The 21,493-nt window shown below is 36.6% G+C and overlaps 3 protein-coding genes across 6 annotated transcripts; all 3 read right to left on the bottom strand.

The window, feature by feature from the left end:
- Positions 1 to 2,610: 2,610 nt before the first annotated feature.
- LOC125471975 (plant UBX domain-containing protein 2-like) lies at positions 2,611 to 6,011 on the bottom strand. The gene is made up of 3 exons (XM_048572964.1): positions 4,794 to 6,011; positions 3,593 to 3,871; positions 2,611 to 3,111 (listed from the first exon to the last, which is right to left on the bottom strand). The coding sequence occupies exons 1-3, from the start codon at positions 5,727 to 5,729 to the stop codon at positions 2,854 to 2,856; spliced, it is 1,473 nt and encodes a 490-aa protein (XP_048428921.1). The 5' UTR covers positions 5,730 to 6,011; the 3' UTR covers positions 2,611 to 2,853.
- Positions 6,012 to 8,249: 2,238 nt separating this feature from the next.
- LOC125471976 lies at positions 8,250 to 8,917 on the bottom strand. Its single transcript, XM_048572965.1, has one exon. The coding sequence runs from the start codon at positions 8,838 to 8,840 to the stop codon at positions 8,448 to 8,450; it is 393 nt and encodes a 130-aa protein (XP_048428922.1). The 5' UTR covers positions 8,841 to 8,917; the 3' UTR covers positions 8,250 to 8,447.
- A 5,929-nt stretch (positions 8,918 to 14,846) lies between these two features.
- On the bottom strand, positions 14,847 to 17,538 carry LOC125471894 (plasmodesmata-located protein 6-like). Of its 4 annotated transcripts, none has more exons than XR_007254001.1 (4): positions 16,512 to 17,538; positions 15,411 to 15,551; positions 15,096 to 15,168; positions 14,847 to 14,990 (listed from the first exon to the last, which is right to left on the bottom strand). XR_007254001.1 is itself a non-coding variant. In XM_048572835.1 (3 exons), the coding sequence occupies exons 1-3, from the start codon at positions 17,245 to 17,247 to the stop codon at positions 15,158 to 15,160; spliced, it is 888 nt and encodes a 295-aa protein (XP_048428792.1). In that variant the 5' UTR covers positions 17,248 to 17,538; the 3' UTR covers positions 14,847 to 15,157. The 4 variants fall into 4 exon arrangements, 2 of the variants coding, with proteins under 2 accessions (XP_048428792.1, XP_048428793.1); XR_007254000.1 differs by having other exon boundaries at positions 14,847 to 14,987; XM_048572835.1 differs by having other exon boundaries at positions 14,847 to 15,168.
- Positions 17,539 to 21,493: the final 3,955 nt, after the last annotated feature.

Genomic DNA, 21,493 nt, shown 5'->3' with positions numbered 1-21,493 from the left:
AACGGAATTGGTAAAAGCATTGCAAACTGTCTATGTATTTGCTACAATAAATTGACTAAACGATCTTATTTTTAATTCATTTTTTTAAGAGAGGAATTTTACAAAGTGATTCATAATATGAACAGTTCTAATCATAAACACAAAACTCTGTAATTCAAACACAAAAAATACTTGAATAAGAATCTTTACTCATTCTTGAATAACCAAGTATTATTCAATTATGAATTTTACTATTCATATATCACAATAATATCATATCTAGTTCCTTCCAAGCCAAGATTCATTCCGTTTAAAGCCACACAGATCCTAGTAAAACGGTATTGGTTGGTGTCGTTTCTATATGTATACATACAATTACAATATGCCACCTGTTTTGGTTTGTTTTCGATCATGGTGCATATTGGCATGGGGACCAAAAAGCTGAGCAATCATTCGTCAAACGATCGAAATAACACAACCGATGTTATACGTGACATGCGACAGCCGACGGGTCACATTTATATAGTTTCTGTGGTGTATTTTAATGGTGGTTGAAACTTGGAGCTTCACACAACAGTAAAATGAGGACAATTAAGCTAAGCAACATGCAAATACTCCAACTTAAATGAGCACAAAACATATAATTTAGAGGATAAAAACATGCAAATGCATATCATCAACATTCCAATATTGACTACCCACTTAAATAATTTGCAGCCTTTATCGTTTTCCTCTAAAATATCTCTATTCTCTCGTTCTCTTTTAGGAGTTTTAACGTATATGAAGATTATAACCTGAGACTTCTTTCATGAACAATGATTTATAATGATAGTGTGAAAAAATACCGTGTTTTTCGAATGACAGTTTGGCTAATTTTCTTGCAAGTAGACACAGTAGCAGAGCTAGCTTGGGGTCAATGGCTGCTCATGACTCCAACTTCTTAACACTATGTAGATTCGTATATAGATTTATCTTTAACCTCAACTAAGGAAAGAGTGCACAACGTTAAATTACAACCTATTGTTGCTTCTTCCTTCTTTAAATGTCTTTGACCCCAACTAAGGAGAAGGTGAACAACGTTGAATTACAACTTATTGCTGCTTCATCCTTCTTCAATTTTCTTCTTCTTACCTGTGTCTTCTTCTATTTCTTGTGCGCAACATATGCTTGACGTAAAGCTTCACTATAAGTCTTGGCAAGCAATGAGCCAGGTCTTGACAATCATCTAGCCTGGGCACACTTTGACAGATGCAGATGCTAGAAGAACACATAAGCTATTGATAGATGTCATCATAAATTTTCAGGGAATATTCACAAATTTAATAAATATTCATCATATGCTCAACACAACAGGTGTAATGAAATTTTTTTTTTATCGAAATCGTAATCCAAATATAATAAAATCATGACTCGACCACTGAGTAAACATTTCAATATTTCTTTCTAATGACAAATTGATATGTGTGCGAAGATTTGTGTGTGTGTGTGTGTTTTAATGCTTTATTTTTATGAATAATATTATTTAATGACACACATGCTGCAGTTGAGCTCTATATTTTTAATTCACAAATATGCATGGCCACCGGTTATCATCTTTGAATGAACAAAACCATGTGCTAAGGCTGCCTTCAAAACTTAAAATATGTCATAATTTAATCCCTTAATTTCCCCTTTTTTTAGCTTCTCCTGCATATACTGCAAAGTTGACCACGCACAGGCACTTGATTCTAAATTCCCATGGACGTGCCCCAACACGAACAGGAAGGATGCATATATATATATATATGTGTGTGTGTGTATCATTTGGCCGACTCATAGTTTAATCATCACCACATCTCAAATGTACAATTTGGCACGCCACATGAATTAAAAACTACACATTTTAACTTCTGCAATTTAAAAATTCATTATTTTGGAAACAAAAATCTATGTAAGTTTTTTATTCTGTTGTGACCGTGACCTTCTGGTTTTTATATCCACAACTAGAATAATTAAATATTCCCTTCTAAAGCTCATCTCAGTTAACTTTGTGTCAAATTTTGAAAGAATCAGATTACCATACCACACTAATTACATTGATATTATTTTGAAACTTGTTTGTGTAAATTTCTTATCACAAAAGGTCGATATAAATACGAATAAAACCATATATAAGTCGTACTTAATTTTATCGTTTTTCAGAAATAAAATTATGGTATTCAACTCATTGAACAATGCTTAAGTTGTCATTAATTTACAATCTATTAAAATTACAATAATGCTATTCACACACCTAGTTTTACTTTGCGCACATCTTTATAAAATTTTTACCATTAATCTTCTCAATTTATTATACCCTAAGATCAAAAATTAATAGAGCGTGTTAAAGGTAAAGAATGGGTATGTGAGGCAGAGAAAATCTTGGCGCAGCAGCGGCAGGTCTGCTCCAATCCGAATGCAACACAGTGCAAAAGAAGGACAAGATTGAAGGGAATGTTACTCTGCTTTTAGCAATTGCCATATAAAGTAGAGGTGAACCAAAATATTCTTTTTCTTCTCAGCTAATTTTGGCTGTGATGCGTTATTTACTTTTTTTTTATTTTTTTTAATTTATAGTTAAATGTTTTAAATTTAAATTTTGTAAATAACGAGTTCAATAATAATTTATTTAACTGCCCCGTGAGGATGAGTAATAACATCATTCTCCCAGCAGCCGACCCCAAAGAGGCAGGCAGCAGCAGAATTACAACATCACACAAAAAATACACGCTTCATCTCATGCGTGGTCTATTGTGTATGCAAGGCGAAAAAATGGACATCCAAACGATTATTTGGCTGAACAACTACAACATGAATGGGAGAAGCAAATGCACCAAGATACCGACGGCTAAAAGCTTATACAGGAGCAACAGCTGAACCGCTCGTAAGTGGTTCGCTTATTTCAAGGAGTTCGTTACACAGCCCTGTGAAAACAACCGAATCTGTTTCGATGGGCTTGAACTTGACAAGAGCCGAGGGCATCAAATCCTCATCAGCTAGTGTTGCAGCTTTCTCTCCTGCTGCTGGAAAATGAGGGATCACCCGCCGTTTGATAGCTACAGGATTTAACAGCTCGAATTCCAAACTAGGCTCTTTCAACGCTGAGCTCACATACTGGTTCATCAAGACCAAATAAAAAGAAAAATAAACAACGTTGAACTCCTAACTTGAAACAAATGCACAAGGAACAAATACACTCGGACACAAATTGTGTATATGTATCACGTTTTAGATTCGTTTTCATTTCCCTCATTTGAGCTGGATGCATACTAATTTTCCAAGCAAAACTTGTTTTAGACATCAAAGGCTACATCTTTATTCAAACATAAAAAAACGAAACATACTATGCAGGATGATACACAAAATACTAAAAAGTTGGAGAAGATGCAGATTTTTATAGTTGTTTGCTTGGAAAATTACTATGAGAGCTGAAAAAAGAAGCAGAAACTTGTTCCAACATATCTATACATATTACATATACGTGCACACTCCTTACTGAATATTTATCACACCCTGTTATACCATATGAAACTTGCTAAACTAGACTCTAGAATGACAATTGATCAAAGGATTAGGAGGATGGGAAAAGACTAACCTCGTATAATGAGCTAGTTGGCTCCAAAGGAGAAAAAACACCCTGGAGCACCACTCCATCGGGAAACTGGATCCGGATAACAGTTTTTCTGTATCTCCTTTTAGCGGCTTTTGCCTGCTTTTCCTTGAACGACTTTGGGATCAACAACTGTGAATCTTCAATCTTTTTCTTTCTCATTTCAGCTTCTCTTTTCAGCTCCGTAGCTGTGAGGTTGTAGAAAGATGCTGGTACTTCAATTCTTGCTGCCATACTTTCAGAGACCGAAAAGAAGACCCTCGTCTGCACAAGAAACAAATTTCAGTAAACCACAAGTAGTTAATTGAAAGAAAATGAATCAGACATAAGTCTGAAACAGGAAGCACTATCTACAAAACGAAGGAATCCCACAATAACAAATACGGGTATGTGTTTTAACTTTAATGGTACAAAAAAAAAAAAAACAATGGTAAAAAAAACGAAGGAAGCACTCAGGTTATTAGATAGAATACACTTCAAATAAGCACTGATCTGTAACCAGCTTGATCATTTCAATGGTTGCCAGAAATTTAGGAAAATTTCTTATCAAGAACACTGGACCAGAACATTTTATCTGATTTCCAACTACTTAAACGTCAAGATGAACCTTAATACACATTTTACTGGATTATAGAAAATTTTCTCTATAATACACATCATTTTCACTGGAATTTTGGGCTGCAGTGCTTTTACCATCATTTAACTGGATTCTACCAATAAACTTTTGGTTTAAAATTTAACATACAATGCAACATCGAATTCTTCAAGAGTGTGTCCTTGATTTTCTTGTGAATAAATGGAATGGGACAAACTATATTATCAAACGATAAGAAGTCACTTCTTTATATTCTGCCTAACAGCCTACTTTGAAACCAGCCTAGTTGACCAATGCAAGTCTCAAGATGAGCAATTAACTCAGGGATCCCATGTAAATTTAGAAGTAGCTACCGAAGGTTTTGGTCACCTTCGAGTTATAGTATTGCTTTCCAATCATCGACACTGAAATTCTATAATCCTATCATAACAACATTTATAACTTTTGGGAAGGATATTCCAAGATATATTAAGTAAATGATCAATGATTATTAGCATGCTAAGACTGCCATAGAAGATGAAACAAGAATGAACAAGCAACCAACGACAGACTGACAGTTAATACGCTAAACAGCATAAAGAGTTAACATACCTGCCTGTCGACCTTCTTTGGTTCAACTGGTTCATCCACGTTCAGTGAAGCAATGGATGGCAAAGGGTCTACTTCTTGTACCTTCGGGGGTTCCAGTAATGCTATTGCCTTTTTCATTAAACTAATTTGTTCCTCCTTAGGAACCTCCATCAATGCCCACATCTCCCCATCCTCCTCTTTCAATTCAAACCCCACAAACTCCAGCAACTCAATGCCTCCCACAACCTCACCAATGGCCTCCCGTATCTTCGGATTACTCATCCGGATCCTTCTAAACTTCACATTCTCCGGTTCCTTAACTATATTCCTCAACAGCCTAAGAACAACCTCAACCGACCCTGCAGCCGGATTTCCCGAAGCAAAGGTACCAATGCAAGCTTCCAAATCACTCCTCGACGACTCAGACCCGTTATCCGGCGACCCCGAAACGCCAACACCCTCTACACTTTTGTGCTCCACAGGAGCATTAACACAGCTGTCCACATGTACGGAGACCTCGTCTTCCGACCTAAACGATTGCCCGCAAATCGGACATTCGAACACATTTAGCGTAAACCCGTTTTGGGATCTCTTCCCCGGCGTGATCAGAGAGTCAAACGGATCAAACCCAGAATCCGTTTTCCGATCAGGCTTCGAATTGCTCGACGGCTCCGCCTTGCTCTGGTCAGGAATTTGCGCTTTCTTCTGATCAAGAATCTGCGCTTTCTGAGGCGAAGGCCTGGGATTTGGGGAGGCGACCGAAGAATTCGAATTCGAAATGGGAAGGGGTTTGGGATTGGATTGGGGAGTCTGCTTAGGGCGAGTGAGGACCGAATCGGCGGTGCCGGAGGAAGAAGACGATCCCAAGACTCGGCCTTGGCCCTTGAATTTAGCGGAGGAGGAAGACGAGAAGGTGGTCTTCATGAAGCCCTTGAACTTGTCTTTCATGTCGTCCATGTCGGTTAATGAAAGAAGAAGAGAGCTAAATCAAGTCAACGATTGATGCGCAGCGGAATCGGGAGAGGAAATTAGGGTTAGAAAGGGGGATTCTTGATCAAGGGAATGGGGGAGTGGATTAAGCCTAAGGAAAAGCGTGGATTAAGAATGGGGGAAGCGTGGCGGTCTGGATTGGATTGGACTGTACTGGTTGACTTTCGCTCGCTTGGCCGGGGTTTGTTGGATAATTTTCCCCGCCAAACGCCCTTGCGACCTTGTTGACAGGCGGGTTTCTTTCCCTGTCAATTTATTTATTTTATTTATTTATTTTTAATTCGGTTAAACCACATCATTCACAACTTAATTTAGTATCGAATTCGCCATTCGTTATTTAAGAGATTTAAACATTAAACCTCTAACCTACAAGTTATTCAATACTTCTTTCTTTTATGGAATTTATTTAATACTTCTGTTTATATTTTAGTTAGTCTTCTTCACCGCAAATACTCGTAATCAAGAATGAAGCTAAAAATATTCTCTAGGACGCCGACCTTATGCATGATGGCGTATTGACGTGCACATCGATGGCATATGTATGATGGCGTATTGAAATCGATACTGCCATCTCGACGCAACATAAATTTCTTCTGTGTAAACTTGTTCATGTTCAATAAACCACAGCCCCAAATCCAGAAGATAAAAGATTAAATCAATGTCAGCATGAGGTGCAGCCATACTAATTCGAATCGTCTTCTTCCTCACAAAATAACTCGGTGATGGATTAGCTCAGAAGCTAAGTTGAGCTTGAGAAGATACGATTGAATATCAGAGTGCGCTACGAACAAGACTACAAAATAGAATATAATTTGACAAACAAGAATGCTGAAACGACTACGAAACTCCAAGAGACTACATTATGACTAACTTATTTTCAACTGAATAATAAGAATGCTATTTATAATAAACTAACCCTAACCTTAAAAGGTAAGAAAAGAAGAATGCTATTTATAATAAACTAACCCTAACCTTAAAAGGTAAGAAAATGAAACCCTAATGCTAACAGGCTAAGCCCAAAAAACCAACATTAAAGTAAACCTAAATACTAATATTTTCCAACATATACTTCCTCCTCCTCTAGACAATTGCTTTCCATTCAACACCAAAATCGACGACGACAGCCTTATGTGCATTGTTTTTTCTTCTGGCATTGAATACCCGGAACTGTAGCGTTTACGTGTAGTGGTGTTCCGAGTGTCCATCTCAGGCCATTCCGGCAATGAATTCCTCTGTGCTGTCAAGGCCAAAGGAACATACTTTTCCGGCCAACGTATTTATCCATGCATCTTCCCACCGATTATCACGAGCAATCATTCACACAAGCATGACGATAAGCCTGATGTAAATTGGAAGAAGAAAAACCTTCCTCGCCTGGATAGGGAGTTATACAATGCCTGGTGTTCCGAGTATTGGGCGCGCGAAGAGAAGCGATAGCAACTGGAGTGGTGATACCAGTCAAGATGATCAGACTCATGGCGATGGGCAGGATCTAAACAGTTTTAGGGTTTAGGACAAGAACTAATTATAACTTATAACAAAAACAAGGATTTGATTACAAATCCACAATCATGCATAGACTTGCTATGAAATCATGGCCATCTCCAGGGCCAGTTTGCTAAGAACAGAACCCCCCAACCAACAAGCTCCAACCCGAGACCTATGAGTAAGAAAGCAACTGAATTCCAATGTTCTTCTGAAAGAAAATCGCTTTCCACCTTTCAGACAGCAGAAGCTAGCTCCTTACAAATGGAGAGGGTCGTGACCGATACATGATGTGTGGGGGATGACTCCGCTCAGGGAGCTTACCTCTACGCTAGGTTTACTAGAACCCTACAAATGCAGACAACAGCAATGTGTGTTTGACACAGCCGACCGCTGTCCTAGACTGCCCCCTTTCTTCCCTAAGCAGCCAGCTAGATTAGATGCTTGGCCTCTTTGCTTAGCAGGAGGCCAAGCTCCAGTTTTGTGGCCTCCTTCTACATCCATACCACGATGCCTTCTATGGTTATAACACAATTCTAATAGAACATCCAATGTGTTCCTTCCATCAGCACAAGCTTAACGAGTGAACGGAAACTAAGTTCAGGCTAAAACCAAAAGGAAGAGACAGAGTAAGTCGTTACAGAAGCCTAACGGAAAATGTTAACAGGCTACACGGATAGTGCTTATTGTTATTTATGGCACCTTAATCTCTAGTCTATCCAGATCAACAATTCAATAGAAAAAGGACAGTCACAGTACGCGTTTGTTCCCGATCGATTCCTATAAATTAAATAACTACTGGATCACCACACATGAAAAAATTTATAAAGTTATTAAACACCTAATTGGGGGTACTTACAGCCATAATCACTCATTCATCCTCACAAATCCAAATGCAATCTAAAGTTCTAAACTAATCAATACCTAAATTACAAGTTATATCCAAATAATCTAAACTCGGTCTCCAAAAAAAAAAAAAAAACAAACAAATAAAAATGTATGTAGATGAAGACGACTCAAATATTGATATCAGATAATCGTACTAGCAACACCCAGAAATTCACAGATGGATTAGTAATTTCCAAGTGCCAGATTAAACACAGAAATTCCGAAATCCGATATAAACGAAATCCAAATAATCAATCATCGAAACACAAAATAAGCTAAAAGCTTGGAAATCGAAATGCAAACCGAGTGGAATCAGTCGCGATTCTTCAAGCGCTCCACGCGCTGGTTCAGCTGCTCGATGCGGACGACGAGGTGGGTGACGGTGTAGAGGAGCCAGTAGAAGATCAGTGCGGCGGCGATCAAGAGCGCGTTGCGCTGGCTCTTCATGATCGACTTCTGGTGGCGGAGGTACTCCGAGGGAGTGCAGGAGTCTCCATCGCAGCTCGGGCGAGTCTCGTACTTCCAGTAGATGTCCATGAGCAAGAAAAGGCAGAACGGCACCACCGACAGAAACGGTTTGAGGAGATTACGGGTGACGGTGACGAGGCCTTTGCGGAGGCCGTCGAGGCCGGGGATCGTGAGAAGGAGCACCATGATCGCCTCCGCGGCGGCGGCGTAGCCAAGGACAACCCACTCCAATGCCATCGGATCTCTGTGCTGCTCGCTTTCCGGTTCTGGTTTTTTGGGAGATTTCAGAAATATGCTTTGCTTCGCGAGTAAGGACTTCTCTCGATTTCCCTCAGCGCCTTAAACTGGACCGACGAAATTGGAAGCTGGAGGAAATCCGACACGTGGCAGCTTGTTGCTTGAACCGGTGGACTTTCGTCATACAGTTGGAAACGATCTGCAGTTAGGCCACAAATTTTTTTTTCTTTACTTTTTGAGTCCATTCGGCCCAGCCCAAGTTTATATGGTCAGTTAGGCCCGACCCAAGTTTTGGGTTAGTTGGATACATAGGCCTAGTTTAGCATACCGCGTTAGTCATCGGATTAGGCCCTTTGTACAAAGGGATTTTCATTTTATTTTTTTAAATGGGGATTTGGTGTGGGATTTACTTTACATCGAATCTCAATGATCCGAATCGTTTATTTTGTTAGTCTCGATTCATAAATCATTCTAGCAAAAATTTAATTCAATCCGAAACCATTTGCCTATTTAATTATTAAGATCAAATTTCATTGTTTCTTATATAACAAAGTATTCGTTCATTTCTTTGAACTCAATTAGATGTCTTAAATATTTCCGATTTGGCTAATATTTTGCAAGGATCATCTATGAGATACAACTTGAAAAATGAACGGTTCAAATCGTTAAAATTCAATGTGATGTGGACCCCACAACTAATCTCTATTTTTATATAATAAAAAATTAAGAATCTTTTCCCTTAAAGGCTTTCATCATCAGATACAGCTATGTAGTACCAATCCATTGCTTGGAATCATCTGTATTACATAAGAAGCGAACAAATTACGAACCCACCTGTTTTATACGACCGTTACCCACTAATTTTTATACACCACAAAATTTATGTATGATGAGTCGGCCGATAACAAAAACACACTCGCTGCTTTCTCGATCCCTCTCTTGCGAATCCTCTTCCCGTTGCTTGCGTTTGCCATGGTCTACCTCAAGAATTTCTCCTCCTCTTCTTCTTCTTCTCTATCTTATTTTATTTATCGTCTTGTGGGCAGCTTCTTTGTCATTTTCATAACTTGGACATCCACTTAAAACAGTGGGCAGTTGCGGAGTACCCTTTTGTCCCGTCCATGACACGTCACTTTGATTTTGTACATAATATTAGTCTAAACCTTTTGATCACACAACTAAACTCTTCTAACTTAATGATTTTTAGTCTAAAGTTTACTTTTACTGATATTGGATTTAATTAAATCTTAATTCACCGATTAATCTTATCAATCAAACTTATTCTAATCTGCCACCTTAATTTGTCACAACTATTGTCCCTCCGTGACTGCTTTTATCTTTGTCCCCTTTATTTGTTAAGCATATGTCGGACACGGATTCTACCTTATGTAGAATATGCTTTCATCATTCATGATTTTCTGCAGACACATATTATATTGTACATGTATATACATCTATATATGTAACATCCCGTCCCAAATTTCATTTTAACGTACGTGTGAATTTACGATTATACCCCTAGTTCGTTTTTATCCCATTAGTGTGTGTTGTGTGGTGTGGTAGGACCACACACACTCATACCCTCTCTTTTTCTCCCTGATTCCCTCATTTCCTGTCTCTTCTTTCTCTCTCTCTCTCACTCTCTCCGAGTTCTTCTTCTTCTTCCTTCTTCAAACATACGGACACACACACAAACCTAATCAAATCTTCACCAATCAAGAAACCAAGACCACCCTCGTGCTCGTGAGGCTGAGAGGAGTTCAGAGGTACCATTTTCAGGTAAGGGTATAGTTGTTTTCACGTCGATATCGCCATGGCCGAATTATGTAATGTTCATGCAAACCTAATCTAGCTTGTTTTAGGAAATTCTAAGCTTGTAGTTGTGTTTGTGAGGTTCCCAGGAGCTTGGGAGTGTTTCGTTGGACGAGTTTGGACGTCGGGATCGTCCTGTTCAAAGTTGGCCGAGTTTCAAGTTTGAAGACAGGTATAATTCCTTAATTTTTAGGCCTTAAAACTAGTCTAACGTGAGTCTACTAGTCCTAAGCTTCATTTTGGTATAAAGATCGTGAAAAATGGTTGAAAAACGAAGGAGAAAACTAAGTTTGAAATTTTCCCAGTTTTCCGACGCCGGCGACGGCGCCAGAGTCTCGCCGGAGAAGGAAGGGGAATATTCCGTTAAGTTTAACGGAATATTCCTAACGGCAGTGACGGCGTCAGTTAACGGAATATTCCGTCAGTTTAACGGAATATTCCTGACGGCGTCAGTTGACGCCGTCAGTGTGCAGGTCACGTGGCCGCGCGTGGGGGCGCGTGGGTCCGTGCCTAGGAAGGCGCGTGGGGGCGCGTGCGTGGTCCAAAAATTATTTTAAAAATATGGGTGTGATCCTGAGGTTGTGTAGAGCACGTTGGTATATTCAATTGTCTATTTTGAGCAATGTATGAGAAGTTATTACGAGAAGTTGGTGATGTGCTTTTAAATTAACGTTTTCGTAGCTTTTCCGCGTATAGGTGATTCGTTTTCCGAGGACGAGCGTACACACTCGAGGCAGGGGGGCTACGACCCTTCCACTTATCAGTGAGTGGGCTTTTGTTTTCCGTATATACCTATATACATATTAATTCCCAGAAATTAAATAGAAAAGATTATTTGTTTTATGTCATGCATCATATGAATATTGTTTACGCATCATCGCATGTATTAGTAGTGGCATACATATATATAAATGTGTATTTGGTGCTGTGGACGCACAGGTAAGTGGTATTCATGTTGTATGCAATAATAGTTTGAGATGCTTAGAGAGCTCATAATCTGCACCCCCGGTGTTAGTGCTCCCGCCCAGAGAGGGGCAGAGTCATTCACGTGATGTTCACCCGCACCACACGCTCGCCTTGGATCCAAGTTAGGTGCAAGCCTTGTCGTGCAGACCACATTAGGTGGTTCCGACTCGTAGGTGACCCGCGATTATTCGCACAGTCTTCACGTGATCGTAGCACTAGAGCGTATATATTACACCCAGTCCTGTCGTACAGACCACGTTAGGTGGTTCCGACTCGTGTGCAGATTCAGATGTTGAGTTGAGAGTGGAGCTCTATATGCAGCGGTACATGTCACGTTAGGTGACTCCCGGCTGCCAGATTATATGTTATTGATGTGAATTACGCTTGAGCATTTATATTTGATTATGAGATTATGTGGTGGCATATTCTCAAGCATGAATGGCATATTGTGAGCATGAATGACATATGGTGGAGCATGATTGGCATACCTATACATACGTATATATGTTCATTTTCTGGGAAGTATACAGGTTTTACGGCGAGGGGTTAGAATGTATTTTGCTAAAGAGTTTTCAAAGAGCTTTGTTTTTGCCCACTCACGCTTTTGTTTTTGCGCCCTTCCAGGTTCTAGCGGTCTAGCAAGTTCGGTGGTTTATCCCAGAGGGCGTCCCGGCATTTCTGACAGACACTCACCATTGTAGGGTCACCTTCGGGTGTAATTATGTAGCAACTTTCCTTTTTGACTGCTATAGACTTGCTCTGAATTGTGTCTCACATACACTAGTACTTTGTATGCTAGTAGGTTTTAAATAGGCTAGTAATAATGTGATTCAATCAGTTGGTCATTAAATATTATTTTCTCTATTTTTAAACAAGTTCAAAACATTTTAAGAGGCCTGTAATGCCGGTTATAAAAAATGTTTTTCCCACACGGATAATAATGTGATTAAATTAGTTGTCAAATGTTTTTTTTTTTTTTTTGTTTGAACAAACGATATTATCTATATTAAGGGAAATGAGTGGGCTTAGTCTCACAATGAGCTAGAAATAATGTGATTTAATCAATTGTTTATTAAATATTATTTTCTCTATTTTTAATATAAATTCAATAGAGACCGATTTTATTATATGATTCATCTGCTTTAATTAGTTTATGAGGGGTTTTTTCTAGCATGATCCAAGATTGTTCATTTACTTCAAATATTTAACTTTTCTTTTGTCAATTTACGCAAAAATACATTTAAAATGTGTAAGTAGCGCGTAGTACGCCATAATTCAAAAAATGTCTTCGGCACGCGCATGAAGGCTAGTAGTTTATTAAATGTAATAGAATTTCTCTTATATATTATTATAAAGAACGAAAAAATAGTTTATTCATCTTCATTAGTATGTGAAGTTCCAATTTTAAATATCGTGAATGATGAGTTCAATACTGAATTATTTTTTCATTTTATTTTTTAATAGAATTATAGTGTTAGTGGGTTAGATAGATAGTAATTTCTCCACCTTTTAATTATATAATACCATTGTATAAAAATATATCTAAATAAATAAACACCGGAAAGCAAGACTGATGAGAGAGTCAAATTCGCATCACTCAGTCATTTACCTGGAATCCGCTTCCTACTTAATTATATATTAAACATCATCCAGCATGTGAGGGAGACTTTGATTCCTTTTGGTGTTCGTCCCTTATCTCCAAAAGTTGCTCACCACCACTGATTTTGTTTGCCCATTGAATTTTCTAGGGAAGAAAAGGGCACTGGAGGGAGACTTGAGGTGACTGCTTTAGTGGAGAATGGCATAGCTTAGGACATCCCGCTATAGACCAAAAGGAAAGGACAAACTAAGTAACGGTGATAGTTATTATCTTATGTATTATGTTTATATGAGTTTAAATTTTGAGATCTGTATAGTACAAATACAAATTTTTAAATTTAAATGCATTCAAAATAATAAATAAGATGATGAATATTATCAACCTTCAGCAGTGACTAGAAAAATGCACTCAATAAATTGGGTTGGGCGACTGGCTTACATGCATATTCATGTTGTCGTCAACTCATAGAGACTAAAAGCAGGAGTTAAAGTTATAAGGTGTGTACACGCATATATTCATATTACGTGGATTAATTAGATTGGACTTTTCGATGGCAATCGTTGAGATAAAGATCATAGGAAGGTTCATAAAATTCTGTCCAAGTAGATTAGGACAGAAATGAAAATTCCTACAGCCTATTAGGGGCTAAAAGCAACATCAGAAGGACACAAACCATGTAAGAGAGAGAGAGAGAAAGAGAGAGAGGGAAGGTTCTGCACGGTTGATGAATATATATTCTACTTAGTCTAGTGGCATCCTAATCTTACTCTTATTTTCTTAATTATTGGCCAATTGAATTTGAATCCACGCCTAATTGTGCTTTTAAAATATTAGTTGGTCGTTTGTACTGAAAGCATTTTATATCAGACAACTTTGCCTTAATCATTGTTGCTTTGGATCGTCATTAAATATTTCTTATATCCAATATTATCTTTATTGGGTAAGTTTTTTAGCGTAATTGTATGACACTATATCGGTATCACTAATTTAATCGTGTTATAACACGTATATTTATATGTTAATATTATACAACTTAAGTTCAAGACATATCAAGCTTGTCGTGTGCTCATATTATGATATGTGGATGAGTAGTAACACCGAGTGTTGATCTCACCTTCACGGTAAACAATTTCCTCATTTTCTTGACCAATTCTTTGTTCTTGAATGTTAGGCAGAGCAATGCAGAATCAAATATGAGTTGGTGGATTGCAGAAAGCTACTTTGCTCAGATGCTAACACTTAAACCAGGCCCATAGCACTGAGATTGAAGATTGGAACTGCAGAATTAATAAACTTTGAATTTGCATGAAATTATTTTACTTTAAACTTTTATATGAAAAGTTGCCCACTGTATAAAAAGTCACCAAAAGTCCCATAACGCCCAACAAAAGCAATAAAGAAAAGCATCACAAAGAAAACTTTTCTCAGAAGTTGATGCTGTTTAACGAGTTTTTACGCAATAGAAATGTTGCTTTTTTAGAACCGAAATGTTACATGTTTGAATTATGAAAATAACTTCTTTACAAAGCAAGAGTAAGACTATGTACGATCGACATCCCCAGACGATCCTCGTAAAGTTGAAAGCTTTATTAGCTCAAGATTGCCCTTTTAAGAGTAGTTAAGTGGGATTAGTAGAGGAATCTTTGAGCCTTTTTTTCTTATTATTGATCAAAGTTTACATTTCACTTGTTTCAAGGTTGCCCTTTATACATCTTTCTTCCTTTCTATCCATCCTCACTGTTCTTTTGCAAAAGGCAATATGCCAGAAACTACTACATCAAAGAGAGAGAGCAATGTAGGCAGAGAGAAGAAGTTGAATTTCGAAGCAAAAAAAAAAAAAAAAAAAAAAAAGAGACACCAAAAGACAGCTAAATTACCAGGCTTAGCTAGGAACATTTGCTCTGCTTTCATCCAGAACGATCCACAATCTGCATTTTATTTATTTACAACCTGCACAGTTTGTAAAAGAGTTTAATAAGAATTATGATCTTGTATCGTATTATTTGGGAAAGGCTTACATAAATTCCTATGGACATCACCATGATTTTTCAAATTTAATACATGTAGAGTTAAAATAAATAACATTGCATTATTCATCTGAAACATTATAATTCATATAAGTCTCTTTCTTATACTCAGGCTTATAGGGCAAAGTGGGGTCCGAGAGCAGAGAAAGAGCCTTTGATTTGTACCTTTTTCATCGCGGTCCAATTTTTTCCAGTAGTGGGAAACAACTACGGTGACCAGTGCGGCGGCTGCTAGGATTCCGATGAGTATTGCAAGTGTCTTGTCAAGATCGTCATTGTTATCGTCATCATCATGATCATCATGATCTAAAGCAGAACAAAAAACAAAAACAAAAAAGGAAACAAGAACATCAAACACTACGTAAACAGTTCACCTTTATGCACGTACAGCAAACAGATTAAAGTAACAATCATGCAATAAAATCAATGATTAATATGGTGATTCGATGCAATTAAGCTTGGTTGATGAGATTTTGATATATTGGCGAACTCTATTTTTATTTAAAAAATGATACAAATATAGTATAAAATATATCATTTGGGTAAAATTACTCGGACTTGCTTCAAGTAATCTGAATATCACTACTTTCGTGCTAAAATAGTAAAATGGGCCTCATTTATCCTATTGACATGCAAACTAAAAAGGAAACTACGAGCTTTTTGAAACACGAAAAAGTCCTATTATTTACCATATAACCTAATCTTAGGCATCTTTACGGTTTTTTTTTTTTTTTTTTTTTTCCCAAAGTTCATTTAGCGAAAAATACCATTGACATTAAAAGTGCCCAAAAAATAATCATCACACACTCATCTTCTATATATAAAATAAAAAAAAAAAAAAATACATGACAATTAAGAATGTCGATAACAATTTTCCCATCCAACGTCCCATCATGAAAAGAAAAGAAGAACATATTCATGCGTGATGTTTATGTAATGAGAGCCAAAGTGCTCAATACTTGGTCTCCTAAACTGCAAATCCATCATCGATCAAACTGAACGTAACAACCACTCTGAAAAACAAAGTACTTGGATATTCCTAATCACCACCAAACACCTCCCTTAGCAACACATACACAACACGAGCATAATTAATTAGTACATTAAACCAAACCTACTCACTAATTAAATACACTAATACATAAAAACGAAAAAAAGGAGAGAATAATCAGAAGAAAAGTGAATTTACCAAAACAACCATTCAGATAATAAATAACCAAAAACTAGAAGGAGGAAACCACCATCCAGGGTGGCGAAACATCTTACCATGACCGTCGTTCGAGTTATCATTCGAGTTATATCTACTTTCCGAGTAGCGCGCGTAGCACTTAGCCAAGAATATGTCGCCCCACGAGCTGGTCCCGCACCCGGACCTGAGCTGTCCGACGGCTCCCGACAGACAATCCTGGCACTCGCTCGGACTCAAATCCCCGACACACTGCGCCACGCCCCGAACATTCCGGGAGCCGCTAACCCTGTATGGCTTGTAGGTCCCATCTCCTGTCCCCAGATTCGCCAGCACGGCATCCAGGTCGGTCAACGCATCCGAGTCAAACCCATTCGACGGCCCACATTTCTTAACCACCAGTGTCTTGTCCTCCACCCCTAAGAACGTCGCGTTGTCGTACTTCACAAAGCAGCCCTCGAGCTGCAACGCGCCGCCGCAGGAGTTGACGCATAGGGTGCCGAGTTGACTCACCACGCGAGCGACGCACTGGGAGCAGTCATTGCTGCTGAGGTCGCCGCGGCATTGGAAGAGGCCGTAAAGGATGTCCTGGGAGCCGGCGGAGCTGCTGCCGGGGAAGGTGCAGTTGTTGTAGGTGGAGAACATGGCTGAGTTGACCAGGGAGGTGAGGACCAAGTTGACTTTCGACTCGTAGGGCGAACCCGGAAGGTATTTTTGCTGGGAACAGCCGCCGAAGACGAAGGAGGTGGTTGCGGAGGATGATGGAGTTGCGAGGAAGGAAACAGTGAGTAGGAAAACAAATACAGAAGACATCATGATTTGAGTTGTGATGTGGTGGCTGCAGCAAGTTAGAAGAGAGAGAGAGAGAAGTGGGAAGAAATATAGGGTTTTTGAATTATGAAGTGTGAAGATTCAAGGGGTTGTCAATGGAGTGCTTTCAAGTAACAAATTGGAAAGGAGTAAACTGCAGCACCTCTTTTAGTTTGTGTGTGTGTGAGAGAAAGAGAGAGAGAGGATGTATGTGTGTGTGAGATAGATAGAGGAAGAGAGAAAGAGAGGTAAGGTTGCTTTGGGGGGAATTTACGTAAGGGAGTGAGAAACTCGATGGTTTGGTGCATATATGAATAATGATGGATTATTTTGAAGCCAAAAGGCTATGGGTTGGATGAGCGTGACTCACTAACGAGTAATCTTTTCCAATGTAACAATCCAGCGTTCTCTTTACGTTATGTAATCATACATATTATTTATTAATACAAAAAATTATTTATGTACATGTATTTTCTCTTTGTGTAATCCTCCATTTGTTTGTTCATTGATTTTTTTTTTTTCACGAGTTTAAAAATGACCATATAAAGAAAAAATTGTTGTTGATATTATACACTAGAAATTTAGGATTCGTTTAGAAATGCTTTGCTTTTAAAATGACCGAAACTGCTTTGGTCATATTAATTTTGGATTCCAAAAGCACTTAAAGTACTTTTTAGAATAAACGACAGACATGTGCTTCTTGCATAAATTATTCAAGTGCTTTTTAAAGATCAACTTGGATTTTTACTAAGAATTAATTTCAAAAACATTTTCTCTAACAAAACTTTCAATCATCCTAAAAACACTTCTACACTAACTCTTAAATTAATCTTTTAAGACTTGAATGAATAACACCATATATGACTATGATCGTCACTAAAAAATTATTTTCAATCAAACTCGTACTAAAGTATAGTAATTGATGGTTATGAAGCATGTGGGTGTTAGTTAAAAGCTTAGTTGGCTTCAAATTAGTGAGTTTAAAAGTCAATTATGGTTGAGGGGACTGGTTACGGTTGACCACGTCATCATAAAAAAGTAGTCTGCAGGATGACTTTGACTACTTCTACCGGTTGGTCCTCTTCCAATAACACGCAACTTGATTGATTTGTTTTTACGAATCATCGGCTAATGATACTTTTAAAGTTTAAGTAATTTCAAAGAAGGATACTTTTAACATTTAAATTATGAGATCTTTTGATATAGGCCCTTCAGTTTTGAATTTTCTAGATAAAACATCTATGTCTTTTAGTGATTTGATTAAACTTTTTTTTTTTGGTCATAATTTTGGTGCTATATGCACATTATATTGTAACAAATTTCCTATAATCTAACATTTTGATTACACTCTCCTCCGTTAGAGATAATTGTGAAAAAAAAAAGTTGGTTAGATTCAATTTATTTTCACAATAATGCTACAATTTAACAATAATTATCTACGATTTAACATATTTTCTTTCCAAAATAGTTTAAAATATTTTTAAATCTCCCAAAATCAAACGTACAAAAATAAGTTTTTCTTTTAGTACATTAAAAGAAAATAGGATTGAGAATAATATAAACGTAAATGTGTACAAAATAAAACATACCAAAATAAAAATAATGTATCAATATTAACAATATCAAATCAAACGTACCAAAATTGCAAATAAACATACCAATTAATTATTTTTGTAAATTCAAACGTACCTGCAGATAATATATACGTATTGTATTGTACCTAATAATAATTTGTCAACAACTATACTTAAAAACAAAGCAAAAAAAAAAATATATATATATATATATATATATATAATTTCACAAAAAAATTGAAAAAAATTACACGGAGCTTTTATGTTGATCACCAACTATTTGAAAAAGAAAAAACCATTTGGAAAAAGAAATAATATTAAATGTTTGCATAACAAAAAAAAAAAAAACTATGATCAAAAAAACTTATTTGGAAGAAGAGAAAATATAGTTTAATTACTAATATCTCCACTAAATAAGGAAAAGTGCATCATGCAGATAAAAGGATAAATTCAAAAATTATTTTAATTTTAAAAAATAGAGATGATTATTTGTCAAAGCACTTTAATCCAATTTTAAAAAAATCAAGATGTTTAATCAAAATGATACAAAAAAATTGTAAGAGATTCTAATTTTCCCTAAATTATTATTAAATTATGAGTGTGTGAGTGAAAAATGAAAGCTTTTAGAAACATTAACATAATGTGAGTAAATATTTTGTGGTTTGAAAAGTAGCTAATTAAGTTGGTCCATACTCAAGGGTCCACAATAATTCAACTGATTTTTTACTTAAAACTGGCTAAGGCTTAATTAATGTGACTACCATGGCCTCCAAAGTTAGGTGTAGCTTTGAATTTATATCTACACAGACATCTCCTCTTATTCGTAATAAGATAACAATCAATCCTAAACGAGTTCAATTGAGATAGATCACAAAGAGGCCAAATTAGGAACTCCGCGTACAAGTGATAAGTCATTAACTACATATACACATCCGGTCATATATGTATTACAAATTACAATAAAATTACAATAACGAATACAGAAAGAGGAGTTTTTAAAATGCGAGATCTAAAAACATATCTCTCCGTGGCACCGGTAGTAAGTACTCTATGGTTCGGGTCTTTAGCAGGTTTATTGATAGAGATCAATCGTTTTTTTCCGGATGCGTTGATATTCCCCTTTTTTTCATTCTAGCTATTGATATGGGAAGGGGGAAGAAGATTAGAGATACAATCAAATATCTGTAACTAATCCCTACCCCTCCCTTCTTTTTTTCTTTGTTTTTTCTTTTTTTCTTTTTTTACTTATTCTTTCTAAAAAAAAAAATAGAGTTTTGAGTGCAGAAGATTTGATGTCGAAAAAAAAAAAAAATTCATTTGGCAAACAAAACTACATAAAGAAAATTTGAATTCATTGCAAAGGCCGGCCACACTTTCCTGTCCAATCGAACTAAGTGGAAATCAGCTAATTAATTACAGAAAAATGAATCTTACGAGGAGGGGAAGAAACTTATTATTTGTTCAACGTCTAGCGTGACAAGTTTATTAGTCAGTGATTACATAATTAATTAAGACGTGATTAATCCGTCACAAGAATTAGATTCAAATTTTTAGTCAGTAAGATGCAAAAAGAAGGATGATGGATAAAGAAACGAGCATTAAACAAATCGTAAGTAGCGTATATAATTAGTTTTTACGATATGATCTTATCCTTATGAATATTCAGGCTCTTGCACGTCTCTATTGATATGATAGAAAATGAAGTTTATGTACATTTTTTCAATATTTTTAATGATAGGAACACAAAACCTACACATTTCTAAAATTTAAATTCAACTATCTACTTCATGTTCATGATGAGTTGCATCACACGAAGCAAAAACTTTTTTTTATTTTTATTTTTATTGTGAATGAGAGGTACCAAAATTGATGTTCCCATCACTATTGTTTTTCAAATATATCAGAGTAACAACTAATATTTTATGTTTCATGATAAGTAATTTTTAATATTTATATACATAATTGGTTAGATCTGGATACACACATTTTGATATTTATTTTACATGGTCTATTTCGTAATGTATTTTAACGATATGAACCATCTATATTTAGTACATCATTCATATATCATACTTGTAAAGAGTTAGACAAAACTAAAATTATTAAAATATTCATTTGCAATGAAGAAAATAAACGGATATGGTTCTACAAAGAAACACTAAATCTAATCCAAACGGTCATATGATTTTGGGGTCGGGTGATTTTTGGTGGACATAATCTTTAAGGTAAGACATAAAAGATAAATGATTGGATCATTTGAAATATATTACCGAGTGAACCAACAAATATATGTGTAAAAAAACATGATCTCTTTCGTCAAATTATGAAGAAAGGTCTAAATTATATTTATAAAGAAGAGATGGCAAACCAGTACACATAGAAAACTAGAATCAAGAAAGAAAAAAACTTGTGTGTGTAAAAGATTAGACAAGCCGAACTACATGCAGGTTATATCATACATTAAAAAATATTGATGATTCGTGCACATGTACACTATATCTATAATTTTTAACCCTAGAGCCATTTTATTTTTTAAGTATGGACGTTATAAAGTAAATCATCCATGCTTTACGCCATGCCAAAGCAAATGTACAGTATGAAAGACAAATGAAATGGATTGATTCCAATGTACGTGTTTTGGAAAAGAACACTCCTTACTAATATTATTCCATGCTTTT

This window comes from the organism of the source record quoted next, unplaced genomic scaffold, assembly GCF_019419815.1.
Source record: "Pyrus x bretschneideri cultivar Hongxiangsu unplaced genomic scaffold, Pyrus_bretschneideri_v1 Contig63, whole genome shotgun sequence".
NCBI classification, from domain to species: Eukaryota; Viridiplantae; Streptophyta; class Magnoliopsida; order Rosales; family Rosaceae; genus Pyrus; species Pyrus x bretschneideri.
This window is presented reverse-complemented; position numbering and strand designations above follow the sequence as displayed.

Coding starts and splice junctions, on each gene's coding strand:
- LOC125471975 (XM_048572964.1), bottom strand. CDS start 5,729: ATGGACGACATGAAAGACAAGTTCAAGGGCTTCATGAAGACCACCTTC. Junction 3,872..4,793: donor CAAAGAAGGTCGACAGGCAG/GTATGTTAACTC, acceptor TTTCTTGTGCAG/ACGAGGGTCTTCTTTTCGGT. Junction 3,112..3,592: donor CAACTAGCTCATTATACGAG/GTTAGTCTTTTC, acceptor TTGATGAACCAG/TATGTGAGCTCAGCGTTGAA.
- LOC125471976 (XM_048572965.1), bottom strand. CDS start 8,840: ATGGCATTGGAGTGGGTTGTCCTTGGCTACGCCGCCGCCGCGGAGGCG.
- LOC125471894 (XM_048572835.1), bottom strand. CDS start 17,247: ATGATGTCTTCTGTATTTGTTTTCCTACTCACTGTTTCCTTCCTCGCA. Junction 15,552..16,511: donor TAACTCGAACGACGGTCATG/GTAAGATGTTTC, acceptor GTTCTGCTTTAG/ATCATGATGATCATGATGAT.